The sequence below is a fragment of the Acipenser ruthenus genome, chromosome 3, assembly GCF_902713425.1.
Source record: "Acipenser ruthenus chromosome 3, fAciRut3.2 maternal haplotype, whole genome shotgun sequence".
NCBI classification, from domain to species: Eukaryota; Metazoa; Chordata; class Actinopteri; order Acipenseriformes; family Acipenseridae; genus Acipenser; species Acipenser ruthenus.
In genome coordinates, this window is record NC_081191.1 from 71,567,336 (window position 1) to 71,589,963 (window position 22,628).

Sequence of the window (22,628 nt, forward strand, 5' to 3'; positions counted from 1 at the left end):
GAGGAGAAAATACTTAATCATGCAACGTTGCAAGACTTTACGAAAAGTACCTTCATGATGGGAACCAGTGCATATTGCAACATGTTATTTATACAACTTTGAACTGAATGGACTAAAAACAGCTTTAGATCATTTGGGCTATATATCACCACAAACACTAAATTTTTCCTAATTTATGTCAACCTCAACCATATAGTTTCTGAAATCGCAAAACCATTCAAACTTGAGGCCTGTAACAGGTTGTTCGCGCAACCCTGCAGAAAAAAGCCAGACGGCTCCTTCTGAGACGTGCTGCCAGCTGTTGTTGTTTACAGGGAATGGCAGCTGGGGATTGGCAGGTTACGGATCCCTGACTGGCTGGTGGGCATGTCCTTGTGAAGTGTCTCGCTGTAAAAGGGGGTCGCTGACACACCCTCAGGGCTGAGCCTGTAAATGGCGGTCTGCGAGAGGGAATTGTAAACAAAAGAACCATTCTGTGTGGAATTGGGGTCTTGGTAAGAATAGGAAATAGTTTAGGGGATTTAAAATCCCATGACAGTATATTGAGGGTGTGTCAGGGAGAGGGTTCCTGGAGCAGGACCTCCTTTATAGTGGGAGCAGCTGTTTGGCTAATTTTTGTATTGCTAGCAGCATTTTCACAGTGTGTTTTGTTTTTGCATTTTTGTGTTTACACTTTGTTTGTGTATTTGTGCCTGTGTGTTGTACCATTGTTGGTATAGCCAGGTGATTTCCACAATATAACCCCACCCTGGGAGTTACCATTGCTGGTACATTAGCGACAGCCAACTGCATTAACTTATAAATATTATAAATAAAACTTACAGCATTACAATGTCACTTCCTGTTTGTCTCTCCATCTGTCAGTGGATATCCACCACCCTTTTTCATAAGGCCATAAATATGTGCTGTACAATGTGCCCAGCAACTTTTTAAAAAGCTATAAAGCTTAATTTGTAAAAACAAAACAAAAAAACATTTACAATATCCCCACATTGTTAAACTCAACAAAGTGTGACAAAATTCCAAGGCTGCCTTGCTTCAAAACACAATTTATTGCTATTGTATTGTTTGTTAAATAAAATTATTTATGGTAGTTCAGATTTAAATGTCAGTTACATTTTCATATGACATTCCATATGCTGTGCTACCTCTATGTAGCATTTAAATCTATAAGAATATATTTCGATTTTGAAAAATACAAATAATTCATTTTGGAGCCTCTTTACCCACACTGTTATGTGTTGGCGATTGCAAACAGATTCCTTGTTTTTCAAGAATCAGTATTTTAATATGTTTTGTGATGTTAAAAGCGGCAGCTTAAATGACCTAGCCACTAAGGGCTAACTGGACCCTTATGACTTTACTTCTCTATGATAACATAAAAACAAGTTTTTGACAGTTTTTCTAATGTGTTTGTGTGTTATGAAGGTGTACAGGGAAACAATGTGGGTTATAAAGTGCTGCTGTATGTATTATTGCATCTATTTTGAAATACAATCTGTCACATGCTATGGGTTCAAAAGAAACCTGATGTAAGAAAGATTTAGACAGCTGATCTCAGGCTAAAACAGAGCTGTCTAATGATCAAGGCGAAATGCATCCTTCAGTAGAGCTGTAAGAAACATGCCTTTAATAGATGACTTTGTAAGCCCCTGGTTTACCCTCTAGTCAGAACCTCATTCTTTTATCACAACAGTTTTCCATTATTTTTATCTTTGTTATGATTTTAAAAGAAAAAGAAAAAAAGAAACTCACTGCACGTTCCATTTTTGTTCAGTTTGAGGTATGCAAGAAGACATGTTTGAAAGAAATCTGTGCACTTGTTGTTAACTGTTATTTTCTCCTCTAGTCCCGACCTATACCTTCACACCTCACTTCGGCAGCAGCAGAGAACATATTGGCATCAGCTTGTGAGAGTGAAAGCAGAAACGCTGCAAAGAGGATGCGTCTGGACAGACCACAGGTATTCTTTCATTTCCGCTTTTACATGAAAATATTTCAGTTATTTGTATAGCTAAAATTGTTGATTTTCAAAGGTTTTTATATCAGAGACTGATAAAAGCACCCTGGATTATGTATTAAGAAAGACAGCCTGATAAATCCAAGAGCAATAGTGGCATATAATAGTGTTATGAGAGTAAAATAGTGGATCAATTCTTGTCAACTCCATTAAATAGGATCAAATTTGATAGATACTGCTGAGTTAAAATCGGTTGAGGCTAAAATAAGAGCAAGCTTTGATGAGAACAGCTGGCATATGGAAGACCCTTTCTCTTTTTAGCTAGCCTTAGTTTTATGGATCAGTTCATATTGTTAATTACTTTCCAGAGTGTAGTATGTCATTTTTTAAGCAAATTATTAATTTCAATGATTTTTAATTATTCACTCTTAATATTGATGCTTTATAAGATGGCCATAATTGTTAAGTTATTAGTTTTATGTCTGCAAGTCAAGTCTATGTTTATTTTTTTTACCTCAGTTGTACTTTAGAAGAATATTCTGACAGAATCCAATATGTGATTTTAACAGATGTATTTTTCATGGCCTTCTGCTATAATTCCATCAGATCTTTCCCTTCCTTTAGTGTAACAAACTGTCAGATCCTTTTGGGTTTCGGGGGTGTCTGACCAGTGCATTCTAGACATGGCTGTCACATCAGTTACAAAACCTAGAATAATCCAGCTAAGTAAAAAAAACAGGCAGTATTGAAAAGGAAAACTACATTTAATAAAAGAAGAAATGGGTTCATCAAATCAAGAGAAAGTACTAAACAGTTGCTGTAGCTATAATACAGATATTGAAATACTTTTTTTTTTTTAAATATAAGAAAATATTTTTTCCTGACCATATGTTTTTTGTTTTTTTTTTAAATTAGGTTTAGTAACAAAAAATCATATATAACATGTTTAAAATATATTTTTTCTATTTTTTTCTATATTTGAAATACAACAAAGTACTTTTGAGTAATGGGTTTGAAACCTATTTGATAGTGTAAATTGGACACAGAATGTAGGCAGAATGAAATCAGACTGCTGATGGGGCACATCCAGGACAACAATGTTGGCATTTAAAAGCCTTGTGATTTTAGCCAGGCTGTTTATAGACGATATTAACTAAGACTGATACAGAGATTGTCTTTCTTGGCCTCTCGTTAATCACTGAGTAGATTCATCTTTGTTGTTTCCTGTATAATAACCAAAAATCACAATGTGACAAGACAAATACAGCTTTGCCTCAGCGGATGGTGCTCCATGCTGTGCTGCTAAAACAGACACTTTCATAGCTAAAATTACTAACAGAAAGATTTAATTAATGAACATTTCAAGTGTGCAAATCTTTTGCAGTTTAAATCTCACCAAGACTGTGGACATTGATGTCTTTCAACTCATTTCCCTACACAGTACAACCTTGTTCACTGAACATTATCCCCAAGAAACTCTGACTTGCATTTTTAAGTATCCCAGCACAGGAAAATGATAACATGTTCTGAAAGAATCCATGATCACACTCCTGTTGTTAAAGAAAATGAACCTTGTTTGTTAATTTCTCTACCTCTGCTTTAGGCTGTTAAAGTACAGGGGCAAAAGGCTATTAGGTCTCTGACAAAACAATTATGTCCCAGACACATATGTTGAGAGCAGACCTGACACTTGCCTCCAGATAGTTGTCATAGCAGCAGCCTCAGTAGAGTACGCTTGGTGTTTGTCTCTTCTACAGAATATAAAGCTTTGGCCCAGTGTTGTGTTTTCCACCGCTCTCTAGTTTGGTCTGCAGCTAATTTAGAAACATTTGGTTTTGAAAAGGCTTACACATGTGTTAATGATCTACCTCTGTCCCATTTGTACAGCAGATAGATAGACAAAACTTATATCTGATGAGAGAGCTGAGATTCATACCCTGTTTACACTTGGCACTTTTAGGATGGCTTTGAGACAGCTTTGCTCTTAGGAAGACTTTTTTTTTAATAGTGTAAACCCAGCAGTCCTAGCCTGAGCTGCCCTAAATGTGGCCTACCTGAGAGTAGTCTCTGTCGCTTTAGTTAACTTTCTCGCTCTACTCTGAACACAGCCGTCCCTGGGCCAGCTCCCACAGAGGCACATGAGCAAAGCATCCAGTGTCAGTATCACTTAGCTGTTTCTTTTGGAACAGGATGCATAAACAGTTAAGCAGAGTTGTTTTTTGAGATGTGAGTGATCAAAGCATTAGACTGTGTCACTTCGCCTGCTGCATCAGATATAACAATGTTTACTAATTTGTCATAATTTGTGCTTGTACCAGAATTTATTTTATTTATAGGTTTATGAACACGAAGGAAACAGAAAAAGAATATTTGAAATCCATTTGAAAAAAATAATGAATTAAGCCTATACCAGTGACATTTTATACAGAAAAAAATGTATTTGTGCATTTGTGCTTTTTCCTTATCCATAAGAAAATTGTTTAATATATCTTTTTAGTGGCCAAATAAGAACCTGTGTGAACCATAAAAAGAATAATAATTTGTAAACTCAAATTAGGTTTTTGTTGAAGTTGAAACATCATGAATCCTGTTAAGTGTGCATCAGGTTGCCAGGCCTTTGCTACTTAATGCAATAAACATGAAATAATCAGAAAATTCACAGCAGATCTTTAGCAGTTCTTTTTTAGAAGGTGTGACAAGAAAATATTCTATAACAGGATGCATAGGTTAGTCCTATAGTTTGATCAAATCAACCCCTTAGTTTAATGTAACTTAGGGGTTAATTATACCCCATTGGGATAAGGGAACCCACCTTGATTGCATTATCAACCTATCCCTGGTTACACCGGGATTACCGGTAAACATCTGTTATAATGTTACCAAGCCTTAAACATGACCTAACGCTGCGATTATTTTGATTTGACTTAGAATACATTTTTGCTTTCCGGCTTCCTATATTTTGATGACCCTCTGTGTCCTTGTGGATGGCAATCTTATTCATTCCCATACTATTCTAAAAACATTCAAATATCTTTGCTTCCGCTCACACAAATCTCTTTTAGAGTCAACAAGTACCAATAGGTATAGTAATGTATTGAGCTTGATCTAAGGAACATAATTCTCTGATGTCAAATGTTTAAACACAGTTTATTTTCCATACACTGTACTTGTTAAACAGAATGCTCCATGAATGTTAAAACAACAATGGTAATTATTCATACATGGATATTTTTGGCCATAGTAATATTTTGCAAACTGATAATATGGCAGATGCTAAGTTCCTATTTACTTACTGCTGTTACTAGTCAGTACTTGTTCTCTGTCTAGAGCACTGCACACTCACATGATTGTTTAGTCAAAAGCACCATGTACAATATTAGTGTTTATTAGCTGTAAATGCATGTCCAATAGTTTAAGAATTGTGTATTATTTTTCCCTGGCTCAGGCTTAATATTATCCATCGGAAACTAGAGTCCTGTTTAATACAGTTTTCTGGCACTGAAAGCACTATACATAAACGCTCACTGACACGAAGCACTTATTTATTAGCATTCATTCTGGCTGTAACGCAGTTTGTTGGAGAACGCAGGCTCAAACCCTGTGTTTTTGGTGTTCATTAGGTCAAACACAGTGTAAGTGTTCACTGGCTCAAGCACTGTGCATGAGTGTTCAACAGTTCAAGCACTGTGTATTAGCAGTCTATGGCTGGAGCCTTGCAGACTCAAGAGCTTTTGGAGTGCTTGTTAGCCGATATCCTGTGTTGTTTAGGGGGCTACGTGACCCAACCAGTGCCAGGGAAGTTTGCATGAGGTCCCAGCATTTTCATAAATTTGCATAACAGTCAGAGCTGAGAATCCTTCTCCACAGCCCATGTCAAATATCAAAAAATGCAACCTATAAACGAGGAAAAAGATTGAGCACATGAATAGAAACCCTTTTTGGTTTATGCATGGCTTCAGTGGGTGTTAAATTTATAACGGGCTCTGTGATCTCCTAGGTTCTTTTATTTAATATACCAGTGAAACAGGCTGCTGTTTGTAAGGCAGCTGGCAAGAAGGGACATACCACTCCTCATACCTTTCATGATATAATAGCATGTAGCCATTGGCTATTTTAGATTTTTTCAATTACATTTATCAAATTACATGTACTGTTATTTGTCAGAAGTACTAATTACATGAAAATTGCAGGCAGTAATAAAACAGTGGCCAGATTTAACTAGTATGAGCAAGCCCTGTTGAAAGTTTAGTCTATGAGTGCAGGAACATCTTTAATAAAATATTGCATAGTATACGATAAACTTGTTGAATAGGATACATATTGATATCTAGTACGTTTTGTATTTTTGCATGGTTATTTACAAAGGTATAAACCACAGCTGGAGTATTTTACACTACCAGGGAAAGTGATTTCAGTTTATGAAATCAAGAAACAATGCATGGAAGAACAAAAAAGAAAAAACGAATACATTATTACTGATATGAAATTGTGTTTCATTTAAAAGTAATCTGAACTAGTATGAAATATTGCTATACGTATTATAACAGAGGTGGCCAAACTGCAGCTCGTGAGCCGCATGCAGTTCAAGTGCGGCTCCCGGTGAAATGCTGGGTGACGCACGCTGTGCGGCTTGAATGAACTGAAGAAAGAATAATAAACAAAAATGAAAGGAGAGAAAGTAAAAATAAACACAGCAAGTTTATTATTTGTGTTCTCTGTATTCATTCGTGTTAATTATTCTTTCTTTTCTCCCATTCTCTCTCTCCTGATTCTTTGCGCCTACATGTTCACTGCAAGGATATTTCGTCACTTGTTGATTTTTTGACCGCTCTCTGGCGCATGCATATTTCGATCACTGAGTGAAAGGATATGCAGTTGAAAGTAAATTTCCTAATTTTGAATTAAGTGCTTGTTCGTTTCGTGGAGACAATGGCATTGAGCAAACCCTCCATGAGTAATAAACAAAAGTACTGGGAGAAAGAGTTTGCTTTCACTGAAAACAGTGGAAAACCTGTGTCTCATCGGCAACAAATTGCTTACAAGGCGAGCAACCTCAAATGTCATTATGAAAGAAGTCACAACACATTTTCATCTGTATCCTCTTGGATCAGACTATAGGAGAAACAGGCTGGCCTCTTAAACGCACACCTCTGCAGTCATCAGATGCTCATTTCGGCATTCAGTAAAAGGAGCGGATTTAACGACTCAAGCAAGTTTTGTATGGCAAGCATAGAATATCGTTCGTTATTCAGCTGAATGAATCTTTTTATAAAATTGGAGTGTTGGCGCTAGACTAGATATTATTATTAATTTCTTAGCAGACACCCTTATCCAGGGCGACTTACAATTGTTACAAGATATCACATTATTTTTACATACGATTACAGTATTTTTTTTCACACATTATTTTTTACATAGAATTACCCATTTATACAGTTGGGTTTTTTACTGGAGCAATCTAGGTGAGGTACCTTGCTCAAGGGTACAGCAGCAGTGTCCCCCACCTGGGATTGAACCCACGACCCTGCGGTCAAGAGTCCAAAGTCCTAACCACTACTCCACACTGCTGATAATGCATATTTAAATGTTATATTGCAGTGCAGGTGTAAAATTAATATTATATTTACATATCGTCTCGTCGTGAGCAGGTACTGTAATCACTTTCTAAATAAATACAGTGCATTTGTCATCCACAAAGATCTCAGACGTATTTAATATATGCAGCAGTCATACAAAAAAAAAAAGTGGTGTTTTTGGTGAAATCAAGTCAGTTATTGTAATTTGCTTCATAATAACTAAATATATTGTATTTAAAGTCCGTAATACATAATGGAAAAACACCAGTGTTGCATTTAAAGTTTAATACACTGTAGAGCTACAGTACAATAACAATTATACAGAAACTGTATAGGCTGTGCAATGTTCTATCCCTTATTCTTGTGTATTCTGCTGCCATCAAGAGATCAGCCATCAAGAGCCCAACTACTGTACTGCACAACAATACTAGTATTTAAAATGTCTTGCTCGCAAACATTTCATGTTTTACAGTAGGTCTTGCAGATCTTGACCTTTTGGTATGTGGCTTGTAGGGTCAAGAAGTTTGGCCACCCCTGTATTATAATTTGTTTACTGGTGTTTCACATGTCAAGACTAACGATGAACAATAAATTAGAAATTTATGAATATATATAAAAAAAAACACTGCCAAAAAGTCAGCATGTTATGATTTTGTTATACTCTGCAGTGCTACAATACATTTTAACAGATGTTTCAATTGTACTTTGTCTTCACAGGATGAAGCTGTTTCAACTGACAAACAGTATAAACAAGAACCCGTCCAGGTCACTTTCCCAGTATCAGCTGTTCCTACTGCACAGGAGGTGTTGTACATCAATGGTAATGGAACCTACAGTTGCCATAGTTACAGCGGGTTAGGGGGAGGACTGCTGAACCTCACTGAAGCTTCTAGCAGTGGTGAGTTCAATTTCAGCATCATGCAGAACCTGCCAGCCTCACTTGAACTTTACACGCTTGAGTTTCAAGGCATTCGCTAACCTTAAACCTGAGAAAACGGATCAGAGAATTTCAGCGCATTTGCTTTCATAAACAGCAAAACTGATTTTGTCATGAAATGATTATCTTAATTACTGATATTTGTACAGAACACTCTGTAGTTGAGGTAGTAGGCAGTCAAGCCTATGGTGGGTGGCAAAGTGTCAGAGCACACTGAGAGATGATGAGTGTGACAGTGGTCTAGAATTAAAAGGGTCATTTTTATTAGTGAACGATTAGTGGTGCCCCTTGAGAAAGAAAAGGAACCTACATATTCTTCAAATCAAAAAATATGACAGAATTATGCTTAAAATCATATTTGTTTCCTGGTCCTTGTGCTTACCCAAGGACCTACTGTAAAAGACCTGAAATAAAAGCAACACTAGATCTGACAATTTCTTTAATAAGCATCCAATTTAGTTAAATCAACAGCATGACATTTGTTTTAATAATAAAAACATTATTTTAATTTTCTAATATAAAATGTGCAACAATTTCTAAAATATAAATGTGTATCTATATATACTGTATATATATATATATATATATATATATATATATATATATATATATATACTGCCTGTCACTGTCTGTTGCAGCCCATTTTATCCTTTAATCATAGAAAAAACAGAAACACCTGCATCTGGTAGATACAGTAACTTATTTTGCAGAAAAAAACTTGCAGCCTTCTTCAAAAGCAAACTGTCAATCTCCAGTTATTGATTGATTGATTTGCTTCTAGGAAGTACTTAGTATTGAAATTAGATTTTTGTTTTTCATTCTGTCCCAATAAATATGTCCCTTGTTTCATGAATTTAAATTCTTTGGAATTTGAACTTGGTGTTCTTGTTTGTGCTGGTCAGACTCCAAAAGATGCACTTGAGCTTGCAGAGAGATTGTTCTCACATTTCTTTCATGGTTATCATGGAATACACGGTTTCCGTGAAATGTAGCCATTGCAGTTCCCCAAGATTTCTGAAGTAATAGTGTAAATGTAAATTTTATTTTAGCACTTAAGACATTAATACAGCAAACTGCTAACACACTGTCACATTTAGGAACCTAGCAGCCAGTTTAGTTTGCTTCCGGTAAATGATTGAACCCATTGTACAGAGCAGCACGATTTCTTTAAAATGTCTTTGACCGGACCTTTTGACTGGAATGCACGTGTAGGCTCAGGCTCTGTCCAAGCAGCTCTCTTTTTTCTACCAACCCATCTACAACGGTGATGGACAAACTTCAGTCTGTCCCTCCTGCGGCTTCTGTTGACCCTGCTATGGAGGACATGGAGACAGCGGCAGTAACTTTTTGATTGGTCCTTATCAGGAAGCAGCCTACTGGACTGGGAGTATTGGATTCCTAAAAATCCTTGAAGAATAGTCTAAATATTGGTAACCTCCTCCCCGTCCGCCCTTTAGCTTTGAACCACTTCCCTTCTCCCCATTGCATGCTCCTACTTTTTATATTATTATTGCTACTGTAAAAAAAACAAAAAAATTTTACCACAAAGGTTACTAAGGTTACTTAGGGCAGCAGTGTGGAGTAGTGGTTAGGGCTCTGGACTCTTGACCAGAGGGTCGTGGGTTCAATCCCAGCTGGGGGACACTGCTGCTGTACCCTTGAGCAAGGTACTTTACCTAAATTGCTCCAGTAAAAACCCAACTGTATAAATGGGTAATTGTATGTAAAAATAATGTGATATCTTGTAACAATTGTAAGTCGCCCTGGATAAGGGCGTCTGCTAAGAAATAAATAATAATACATAGGCAATTATATTATGTTATACAGTACTTTAAAATAGTATCAACATTGAGAGAAAACATGTTTTAATTTAATTACGAGGCTACAGGTGTTAAACTTGGTTCTGAAACTCATACTGTTCATTTTATTTGTGCTTTTATGGTACAATTAATATCTGTATGTGTGTCATGCATAAGTAGGGTCTGAGCTTGGGTGTTGCTGTTAGAGAGTCAGGGTTCTAAAGAGTCCTGTTTTTCTAAACCACGGGGGGTTTCATTGTTGAAATCCTTCTGCGGTTTGTATGTGTGTATTTGTATTTATTGTTGTTTCAATGGTTTGTGTTGCGGAGCTCGCTCCGTTTATGATATGCAGAATGGAAACAGTTTTATAAGTCAGACCCAGATACCTTTTTTGTGGGGCAGAGGTCTCTTGCTATCTCATTTCAACCATTACAATGACAGATATTATTGTTGTGTCCTGGAATGTGCAGGATGGTATTCTCCCATCAAATCTACAAAATGCCTTGACTTTTTGCATCGTAAACAAGTATGATATCATAAATCTTGTGATGTCCACCATTTTCAAAATATACTTTTTTTAGAATTGCATTCCATTCCTGTGGCACAAACAAAACCAAGGGTGTACTTATCCTTAGAGATAGAAAATTGCAGTCCTGTTGAAGGGTCTGGGGGTAATGACTCGTCAATTTGTATATTTATTGACCATGTTAAATACTGTTAAAATAGTTTTTGGGTTAGTTTATGCCCCTAAGGAATATTAGGATGTGATTTCAACACCTTAATCATCCCCAATTTGGATATGTCTATTTTGTCTATCTGCAACACTTCACTCATCCTGGGCCCTGTGTAACTTTATAAAGGATTTTAACATAGTAGATGTGCGTCACCTGAGAAACAACAATGTAAGTGATTTTACATTTTCTTCTGCCAGACACAAGCCTTATTCTCGAATTGATTACATTTTTGTATCTACAGGACTCATTAATTCTGTGATGAAAACCGACATCCTTCCAATTGTTCTATCGGACCAGTCCCCAGTGCTCTGTAATTTTACTCCCATTAGCAAAGCTTTGCATGCTACTGGTGGCGTTTCAATACCTTGTAAAATGCAAAGTTCTTAGCCAACTTCATTTTAAATGAGTGGAATTTTGCAATTTGGTTCTGACTTCTATGAGAATCCACAGATGTTCTGGGAGGTTACTGAATGTTTTTTGAAAAGTAACTGCACTGCCTTTTCTTCATATTTAATCTCCACTTGTAATAAACATATTAATGATCTAGAAAGGCAAATATTGGAGTTGCATAGGGCTCAGAAGGCAGAATTTTCTGAAGACAGAGCAAAGGAATTGAGGTTGAATTCAATGCTTTGTCTTTAACTAGAGACAAATGTATTATGCACCACACTAAACAAAACTCTAATTTTCAGGGGGAGAGACCAAGTAGATTATTAACCTTGAAATGAAAGAACAATGATTCCCTGCTATTAATGCGATCAATACAGAGGTGTTCTGGTTACAAAGCCAGGCTGTAAATAGGGCCTTTCAAGTATTTTATTAAAATCTTTATAAATATGAAGTACAAATCGACCATGATCTGCAAACTTGTCTTAGATAGTTTTAATTTGCCCAAACTGGAGGCTAAACATAGTAAACAGCTTGATGTCCTAATAACATTGGATGGACTGAAAAATGTCATTAAGACAATGCAAAAAGATAAGGCCCCTGGCCTAGATGGCCTTCCCCCAGAATTATTGCTAGAAATTTGGGACATAGTTGGCCCTTCGATACTGGGCTTCATAAATTATGCTATTGAACTGGACCTCTTTACAAAGATCAAAAAACGGCACTGATATCTCTGTTGTTAATACAGGGCAAAGACCTTCTTGAATGTGCAAGCTAACAGTCTGTATCTCTCATTAATCGCGATAAAAAATTATACGATAAGGTGCTGGCTGCGAGATTAGGGCCTTCTATAGGAAATCTAATTCATTTTGATCAAACTGGTTTTATAAAAGGACGATTGATGTTGAACAGTGTTCAGTGTCTGCTTCATATAATCCATTTGGCTGACACTCAGCTTGTGCAGTTTTTTCTCTTGATACCGAAAAGGCTTTCGATCGCCTGGAATGGGACTACCTGTGGTTAGTTTTAGATCACTTTGGGTTTTGCCATGGTTTTATTAGTGTGGTGCGGACTCTGTATAATACCCCTCCTCTTGCTTCAGTCGATCTCCTCCCTTCAGTTTGGAAAGTGGGACACAGCAAGGATGTCCGCTGTCACCCTTATTATCTGCTCTGTCTTTGAAGCCCTTGGCACAGGTTAGTAGGCAGAGTAAAGTTATCTCTCCAATTGAAATGAAAGGCTCAAAACACGTCATATCTCTCTATGCCATTTATATTCTTTTCTATATCTCTAACATATCAGAATCTATCCTCCATGTCTAGACCCGGTTTGATATATTTGGAATGATGTCAGGTTACAAAGTCAACTGGACTGAACCCATTTTGATGCCCTTGAGTACTGCTGCTGAATACACTGCACTGTGTCACCCAGTATTGTTCCTATAGAGGGAAATTTTTACTTATTTTGGCATACAGATGTGTTCCTCTCCACACAGATTTTTGGAGGCAACTGTATTACTTTTAAGACGGTCTTGTTTGCAATTCTCTTTCCAAGGTAGGATAGCAATGATTAAAATGAATGTATTACCTTGCATCCATTTTTTGTTCTTCATGTTTCCCCTGGCACCCCCTCCCAAATATTTTGATGAAGCCCATTCTATATTTTCCAAATGTATATGGGGAGGCAGACCACCACAAATACAGCTTACAACTCTTCAATGACCTAAATTATCGAGTGGACTGGACTGTCCCTTCCTAATCTGAAATTCTACTGCTGTTCTAGCTTAGAGCATTGAGAACTTGGCTGGATGATGATTCTCAGGTTCCTGGCAGCATGTGGAGGATGCTTTGATGCTGCCCCAATTGTCTCTTATTATAGCTAACTCATTGAGGACGTGGAATAACATTGAAAAATACACGGATGGCCCTTATAAGTTTTACAAATCATTTCCAATTTTCAATCTAGGGAGAAAAAAAGTATATAAATGTTATACTGCTGCAAAACACCCTACACCAGTGGTTCCCAAAAGTTCTTTGCTTCATTTGTAGAATTAAAGAGATAATGCTGGCTGCTATGAACAACGTTAAAAGCAGGATAGATGAGAAAGGGTTTCAGTCCCATTGTCACCATCTGTTTCTTAATCGCTGCAAATTCTCGTCTCTTTTGAGCAGCTGCGTTGCTGTAGTGAGGGATAATTTGTGTCGGTGCTGTATTGCATTAATCAAAAATATTTAGCAAAAAATGCAGGGTAAATGCAAAGCGCTCTCTTATGAAATGATGTTTTTTGGGCAATATACAGAACATTTTGTCAAATAATGTTGAATCCACCTAAAGTATTTTGTCTGGGTTTTTGTTTTGAAACTCACATAGCAAGCTGTAAACCCCATGAGGCTGGGTGTGCATGTGATTGCTCTTTAGAGCACAATCTGAAATCTTCTTCTAAAGAAACCTGGAATATCAACTGGCACACAAAAGACTTTTTTGCATGTTTAGAAATTTTTCACATTTTATTCTTTTTAGTTGTTAGGAATTCATGAAGTGGTTTGGAATACACATGCTGTAATAAAAACAAAGTACTTGTATAGCTACACACAACATGAAAATAACATTTAGCAAATACCAGTACATTCGACGCTGCTTTATCGGGACGCCTCGGGAGATATAAAAATATCCAGAATAAGCGGCTGTCCAAATTAAACGAGAGGCATTTGAGATGACCTTAGTCACACTTTTTTCTTTCATAATGAAAAGAAAAAGAATGAAATCACATCACATCATGATTAAATGTTAAATACATAATCTAAAATACGAGTAAATGGTTTTATTTATTCCTAAACAAAATTAATTGCTGTTTTTTTATTTTAAATGAAATGAAAAATAATTAAATCACATCTTATCACACTGCGAGGCACCTGTGATGTTGACACAGCAACTTTCTTTGCAACAGCAGCCTGAGAAACCACAGGAGACTCCAGCTCCTTCAGGAGTTCAATGTGGTTTACGAAATTTACGCAAGTCACAGCGTAATCACATACTCACTGCACTGTCTTGCTCTGAAAAGTGATTGCCATTCATCATTTGAAAATACTGTATCCCAATTAAACTACATAAATAGCATTGGGAAGAGCCATCTTCCAGAGTTGTATCCCATTTAAGAATAAATGCTTATTACCTTTAGTTTTAGTATTTTAAGATGTGCCTTTTTTATTAAAAGGAAAAAAAGAAAGATAATCGCTTGAAAGCCTGTCAAATTTAATTTTGCAGTTCATGGGGTGTTTCAAAAAAAATATAATGACATGTAAGATGGCCCAGCAAGTGTGTATCTGTATTAATTAGTAATTATGTTCTGAAACATAGGATTAGCACATCAGAAAGGACATACTCAGTTTGGTATTTTGATTTGTGAAATCGAATTGTAAAATCTCTAATAGCTGTGCTATAGTTTTTGTATGAAGGATATTTACTTTGTAGTTTTTCACAAAGGTGCTTGGTTTGCTCTATAACCCTGCTCTACACACCGGGGTCTATTTCTATGATCTAAACAGCATGTCCTATTTTATATTAATCCTGCTATTTATTTTTGTTTCCTGGAATGATTTGTTTACCCTAATTTTAACACCACCTAATACAATAAACATTTGAGGAGAGAGATCACTGTTGGAGTGGATTTCAATTTTTAAAGAGGGTGGCATTTAGATCTATTGTTTTCTAGATCAGTACAATCAGGGTGTGATTTGTCAAATTTCCGGTGGGGGGGGGGGGGGGGGGGGGTGGATAATATACACAAACTACAAAACAATAGGCAAGCTTATAGTAAAGATACATCACATCGGTGCATTGCTCATGTGCCAACATCTGCAACCATGCAAATGCAGTTATTGTCATTTAAAACTGTTTTTTTATTATTCTCAATTACTAAAAGGCAATAAGGCAAGGTACGTGTACAATCAACCAAAGAAAAACATTTTTTAAAAAGAACTCAGGACAAGTTATTACATACAACCTCCTTGACAGCTTACTGTGCTCCTGTAGGAAGTGTATTTTTTTTTGCTGAGCATGGAATGTTCATATTTTAAAATGTCCTGACTTGACGTACAAGACAGTTCAACCCACTGCTAAACTTACCCAATCCCAACAGAAACAACAGGAAACTTCTTCTGAGCAGATTTGGCTTTGAGATTGTGTAAGGCTTGTGCATTAATCAGTACACAATAAATGGGTTCAAAAGGCTTTATTGGGAGAGTACAATGTATGAGGATGTGTACAGAGCAAAAGGGATAGTGCAACTGTTTAGTCTTGCTTACAGTGTCTCACTCACGTTTCTCTCTCATTCTCACTTCCTGTAACCCCTACATAAAGGTCATGTACATGTAATTTAAAATTTAAAAGTGCAGACACACATTTCAAACATAGTATAACCAATACAAATGACTTATTTTCTGTCTTACAATTATTTTAAAAAATCTACCATCGATTTCTGGTTGCTTCTCTTTTTTAACTTTACTATTTTTAAAAGATTCAATGCTGATCCATTGTTTCAGCAGGAATGATTGCGTTTCTCCAACGTGTTCAAGAACTTGATATAAGAGCGGTCTGGGCATAACAATGACAACGATGTCAATGTACTGATTTTTTAAAACCGTGTGTTCTGCTGAGTCTTATTGCCTGACTCCCCTTATAAACAGTCTTGTCAGTGAATGTGCTGGTTACCGGTGTCTGTATGGTGGAAAGTATCATGTGCAGTAACTAGAAAACAGTCCACAGAGACAATGAGAACCAGTTAGGCAATGTGCTGCACGAGAAACAGCATAAATGTATAAGGGTATGAATATTATCTGTATAAATGAAATTTTCCAGCAGAAAGACATTGTAAATGCAAAATCTATTTTCCCTGCCAGGGATGAAAATTGAAAGTCTGGGATAAAAAAAAAACAGAGTCTTTCAAATCGCACCCTGATTACAATAGCCCCCCACTGAGGGTATTATACTATTGTACTTTAAACAGCTATTATTGCAAGGCTCCAGCAAGATGGCCCCCTATTTTTTTAAATGATACATCGGGTCAGAATACTTCTGGTATAAGCTGTCTAAACTGGATGGTTTGTGCAGTTATAGTAATTTTTCCTCAAATAAATTATTTCTATTATAAACCCACATGTAAGTCGGTCAATACGGTCTGTAAATCCATATACATATTTTCAGATAACCCCAATAAGCCATTAAGAAGTTATGAGTCAAAGACTTTCATAGAAACAAGCAAACATCCCAAATTACTGGTACATGCAAACAAATGTATGAAAACAGTAGGTTCTCCGCAAGCTATTGATTAGCCATGACTTGAATGTGCAAGTAGACCCAACCAAGATGATTTAATGGGTCCCCCACTAGGAGAAAATAAAGGGATATGTGCACTTTTTACAATTCTGAAGACAGTTGACTAACATTTATAAGATGTGGGGGTCAACAGAATGTAAAACATTAAATTAGTTCTTCAAAGGTTATTCAAAGGTTATTTTGAAAGTCCATCACATCTGTGTATATTTATAAATACAGTAATTTGAATTAATCCTAGTTCCAAATAGAAATAGAAGTGCTTCATCCCTGGTTGGCCAGATGCTAGGTTTTAAACCATTACAATGGGATTGTGTACTCAGGTCACGTCTCTCAGAAGGCCTTTGTCTAATTACAAAGGTGAAGATGCTCCAGTCTCAATCAGGTCCACCCGGCAACACGCATTACATCAAATAGAGTACATGCCTTCTTCAGAATTGGGACCAGCCATGTTGTATGTTGCCAGCATCTCTTCAAAAGGCAATATAAATAACTGGGTTGTGTCATAAAAAAAGAGCATAAAAAGGCTTTCAATGTATTACTGTACACATTCCCACACATGTTGACAAATGTGTTTAAACCTTACTTGAATTGTGAAAAGTTAGATTGTTTCTTTCCCTTACACTATCTCAAAAAGGGGGGCAGTGGAACAGCATCTATATTGTAAGCATGTTGCACAGCCATTTTTGGGTTTGTTGTTTTAGGGCCATGAACCTACAACATTTCTAAATTACAAATAACTGTCCAACATGTATTATTTATAGACAGACCAAATATTTTGTGCCAGACAGCCGGTGCCTCTTTTACCATCTGTTTGGAAATCTATTTTATAGATTCTCTAAGAAGATATGAAACAAAAAAACAGAACAAATTTACTTTATCAAATCAACTTAAAATAAATATAGCATGGGTAAAGAGGGTACATATTGTTTTAACTATATACATGTAAAGCACACTATAGTTTTCTTTTATGCTGTACATGCTAAAATTAGGTAATGTCTTCAATTTGACAGGCTTTTTATACCTGACGGTTACAAATATACCTATATATTTTTTTAAAACCATCTAAAAATATGTTACACAACTGTAAACTGACACAGCATCGCTGAAGAATGAGATATGCTACATTCAATTTGCTCAACAAGCAGGAGTCGCATCATCAGCTGTTACACAGTTTAAGATAATGGAAGATTTCTCCTTCATGCCAAATTACAATTTAAATTCTAAACAGCAGCAGTATGTGGAAACATATTTGGTGTTTTTGCTTTTCATTTAAAACATTTTAGCAGTAACTTAGTTATTTGTTGTAATTATAGTACAGCAACTGCTAAGACTTAGTAAAACCTCATGTATTAATTAATTTATTTTACATTATATATATATATATATATATATATATATATATATATATATATATATATATATATATATATATATATAAATACACTGACATTTTAGGAATGACAAAGCTTTGGGGGGACATTTGTTGCCATTATGTACCGACATGGAAAACATGTCCTGCTTTGTGTTCTGAAGAGGCTCTGGTGTCGTACTGCATGAACAGGAGACAAGCCCCTGAAATCCTTTGGAATGGCAGATTACCTCTGGAACTCTAAACAGCATGTGTTTTCTGCGAGACAGCACAAGGGGACAGATCAGTAGCCTCATATATTCGAAAGGCCAGACTTTCATACTTTCATACCACTGGAGAGCAATATTGGAAACCTATTAATCTCCCAAAAACTAATTTAGTTATTTTTTATGACATAAATAATGGTCTGACAATTAACTGATTTTTGCTTTGTTTTTAAGCGGCACATTTGGCGGTGTTGAAAAGCTTGGGGGTGGTATGCAGTAGTGTCAGAAGTGGGAGAGGAGGAGGAGCAGAGCCTCGGGCGCACAGGGATAATAGAAAGTAGAGCCCCTCTACTGTCACAAAATCCACAATTACTCAGCATCATTCCAATACAGAGCAGTCCCCGCTAATGAAATTAAAATGCAATTGATCACCGTCTTACCTTTTTGAAAGCAATACATTTTCATTGAACCAAGCAGCAGCATGCTACATACAAAGGTTTGGATGCTGCTACACATTCATAGTATAGGAGGCTGTGTGGTCCAGTGGTTAAAGAAAAGGGCTTGTAACCAAGAGGTCCCCGGTTCAAATCCCACCTCAGCCACTGACTCATTGTGTGACCCTGAGCAAGTCACTTAACCTCCTTGTGCTCCGTCTTTCGGGTGAGACGTAATTGTAAGTGACTCTGCAGCTGATGCATAGTTCACACACCCTAGTCTCTGTAAGTCGCCTTGGATAAAGACGTCTGCTAAATAAACAAATAATATATTGTAGACCCTGATATTGATGTGATACAGCCACCTGGAATATATTTGCACTGTATCAGATGGAATTTAAATTATTTTAAAATGACCTATACTGTTTAATTATATATTCTTATTTAACTATATATTATACAAATACAAAAGTATAGGGTGTTGTGTGAGGTACAAGTTGATTTTCATCCACTCAGGGTCAGTGGAGTGGATATCACCTTGTATCACACAGCACCCTATACAACAGTATAATAAATATACAGCACCTTACCTGTAAATAAATAACTATGAATCTTGTTGCCTATAAGCCAATTGCAGCTGTTCATACTTTAGGTTTTTCATCAACTGTTTTATTTTTTAATCCTACTATGATGTAAAGATATTTAGTTTAATTTCCAGAGTGGTCCTAGAAATATGCCTACTGTATGGTACATGGAACTGAAGCATAAACTGCCGCATTCCACAGGTCACAAATGAGTGACTGGGTGAGCTATGGTCAATAACCAAGATCCCCTTTGCCCTTTATTTAGTTCCACTTCTACAGAAGATGACATTGCTCATTTAAAAGATTATGGTACACTCCTTTCTCCTCAGATTTAGGATCTACTCGTTTGTCCACATGACTTTTCCTGTGTTTTAGTGCAATTCTAAGTGCAATGCCCAATTCTTTTTTTTTAAGCCTGGCTCACTGCTGCAACCCCCGCGCTGACTCGGGAGAGACGAAGACGAGCACACGCGTCCTCCGAAATGTGTGCCATTAGCTTCTTTTCACTCTGCAGACCCGCCATGCAGCTACCTTCAGAGCTACAGCGTTGGAGGACCATGCACCTCTAGGTCGCTTACAGGCAGGCCTGCAGGCACCCAAACAGTCTACAGGGGTCGCTGGTGCACGGTGAGCTGAAGACACCCTGGCCGACCTAAGCCCTCCCCAACCCGGGTGGCGTGTGGAATAGCCTGGATCCGAACTGGCGATCTCCAGGCTATAGGGCGCATCCTGCACTCCACACAGTGCCTTTACCGGATGCGCCACTTGGGAGCCCTTGCCTCCATTTTTGGAGTGTGCAGCAGGAATCATCACGTGCTGCTTGAAAAGGTTTCCTAATTATGTTTCTGGAAACATGTTTCCATGCGTATGCTGGGTGTGACAGAGCATAGGCTCTGCACATGGGGGTGCACGTGTCTGTGAGTGAGAGTTTGGTGACTGGTGGCCATCTTGGTGAAGGGGCAGTCTAGAACCAAGATGGCCACCGTTTGCACAGCCACATGGTTGTTGATTGTTTGATTGTTGTTTAATTGATTAATTGTGTGAATGAGAGAAGTGTGGATTGTGGCCAGGTGGTGATTGATTGCATGATTAATTGTCAATCAACCCCTGGACATATGGTCTAAAAGGTGACAAAGGATGAGTGTTTGTTTGAGAGGGTGGAGTTGAGTTGAGTTGAGTTGAGTTGAGTTGAGTTGAGTTGAGTTGAGTTTGCAGTGGAGTGTTAGAGAAAGACAGAAAAAAGTAAGAAAAGCACTGGGATAGCCAGAGCTTGGTGTGTTTATTTTGAGTTTTGATTTTGGGGTTGTAGTGTTTTATTCAAACTGTTTGTTTGTTTTGTTAATTATTAAAAGTGTGTGTAAAGCGCTTAAACTGCAAATCCGTGTCTGGGTCTAATAGACCAGCCTTGCCCAGGACTCTACACCACACTGGGCTTAAGTCACATTCACATTTTTAATTGTTATATTATTTATTACACACTCCTCCAACTTGAAATGTATTTTGAAGTACCCTTTGTTCTAAATGCAATTTCTTTCTGCTTTATTTTTACAGGACCTACTGATCTCAGCATGAAGAGACCATTAGTGCCAAGCTCAGGCTCCTCAAGCAGTTCTGCTTCACGGCCACAGCTAAACTCCACTGAAATCAATGCGGTCAGGCAACTTATTGCAGGATACAGAGAGTCGGCAGCGTTCCTCCTCCGCTCAGCAGATGAACTGGAAAACCTGATCTTACAACAGAACTGACCTCTGAACGACAGAGATGCCTACAGAGAGGGTTTCCCCTGAAGACTTTCCCATTTTGTTCTTGCTGCCTTTTGGTTGCACTTTTTCTGATTGTAAAAACCCCTTTGTTTTTGACTGCCAAAACAACACCGTACTACTCCTTATCCCTGAAACAGCGTCACACAACAGTGGCTGCTTCGAAGCGTTGACCTTGGGTATTTCACACGGTACCTCATTGCTTAGTCAAATGCTTTTCCTCCTGTGTCAACAAAACAAACAAACAAACAAAAATACTGCAATGGATTTTTTTTTGTTATTGCTGTCTTAAGTGAGTGGGGGAAGAATTAAGATAATGTGAAGTACAAAAGGGTTTGATATGCACATGCAATATTATTGATGGGTGCTACTGACTGTTTTCTTAGACTTTGAACTGGATTTTTTTTTCTTTTTATATTAGTGGTTTTTTTTTTTTTTAGTCATTCTACAGTGGCGATAACGTGGGACCAGCTATGTGAAAATCAATCATTTACTTAACCCTTTAAAGGCCAGACATTTTCTTGTCATTCCAGCACCATGTGATTTTGGACTCTTTTCCATGTGTCTTTAAAGTTAATTTTTAAAAACAAAATTCACATTTGATTTAGGGGAGTATGGTGGGAAATAAAAGACATTTTTAAATACAAGTTCTAATTAGAACTTGGTTTGTTGTAAAAAAAAAAAAAAAAAAAAAAAAGAAAATGACTCATATTTTATATATATATATATATATATATATATATATATATATATATATATATATATGAATACCATATTAGTATGAGTTATTAGTAGCAGTACAAGAAACCCTGCTGTTGTAGAGATAGCAGCAAACCTATTCCAACAAAGGGTTTTAAGTTTACTTCAGGATTCAGATATTTTGGATTTTCTTGTGTTTATTTTATTTATTTTATTCTCTAAGATAAACTAGACACGGCTTAAGCACATACTTTGTTCAAATTTTAAAGCATAAATTCATTTAAACATGTCTGGAGTCCATCATCAAATAAACACTTAGTAGCACTTACAAACCATAGCAAAAGACAGTGACGGAAATTGTGAAGCCGAGAAACATCAAACATAATCTTGAATTACAAAATAGCACAAATATAAAAGCACATCATCAATCTGGGTCCTGAATTTCAAAATGGAGAGTGTTATGATAACTAACAATAAAACAAGGATGCAAATAAATTAACATACTATGTACTATAATGCTGTTACATTCTGACATTGTCAACGTGATTGTGGCCCTTAAAGGGTTCAAAGCTTATAGATGACAATTCCATGTTCAGATCCTGTGTTTCAGTCCGTGGCAATTTAAGGGTAGAAAGGACAGATTGCTGAGAATCAGAGAAGTGTGGTATGAAAGGAACTGTTTAAATGGTACTTTCTGATGGATAAAGATTATTGGTAATTAGACTCTGCTGTTGAGACCATACTACAGGTATGTAAGCCATATAGAAGAGTCCAGACAATACACTATCCCTGCTGTGATAATTTGCAGCTAGGAAAGGCTATATACACTGTAGGTAATAACAAAGTAAA

General features: G+C 36.9%; 1 protein-coding gene across 3 annotated transcripts in view; it reads left to right on the forward strand.

The window, feature by feature from the left end:
- The window catches only part of LOC117435799 (nucleolar protein 4-like), a 94,742-nt gene extending 72,988 nt beyond the window's left edge, over positions 1–21,754 (forward strand). For 2 of the 3 annotated variants that reach the window (XM_034059233.3, XM_034059235.3), the window contains 3 exons: positions 1,850–1,963; positions 8,254–8,434; positions 20,872–21,754. In XM_034059233.3, coding sequence (XP_033915124.1) covers positions 1,850–1,963; positions 8,254–8,434; positions 20,872–21,065 — 489 coding nt within the window. In that variant the 3' untranslated portion in view covers positions 21,066–21,754. The remainder of the gene's footprint in view (positions 1–1,849; positions 1,964–8,253; positions 8,435–20,871) is intronic. The other variant, XM_034059234.3, reaches the window with a different exon arrangement.
- The last annotated feature ends 874 nt before the right edge of the window (positions 21,755–22,628 follow it).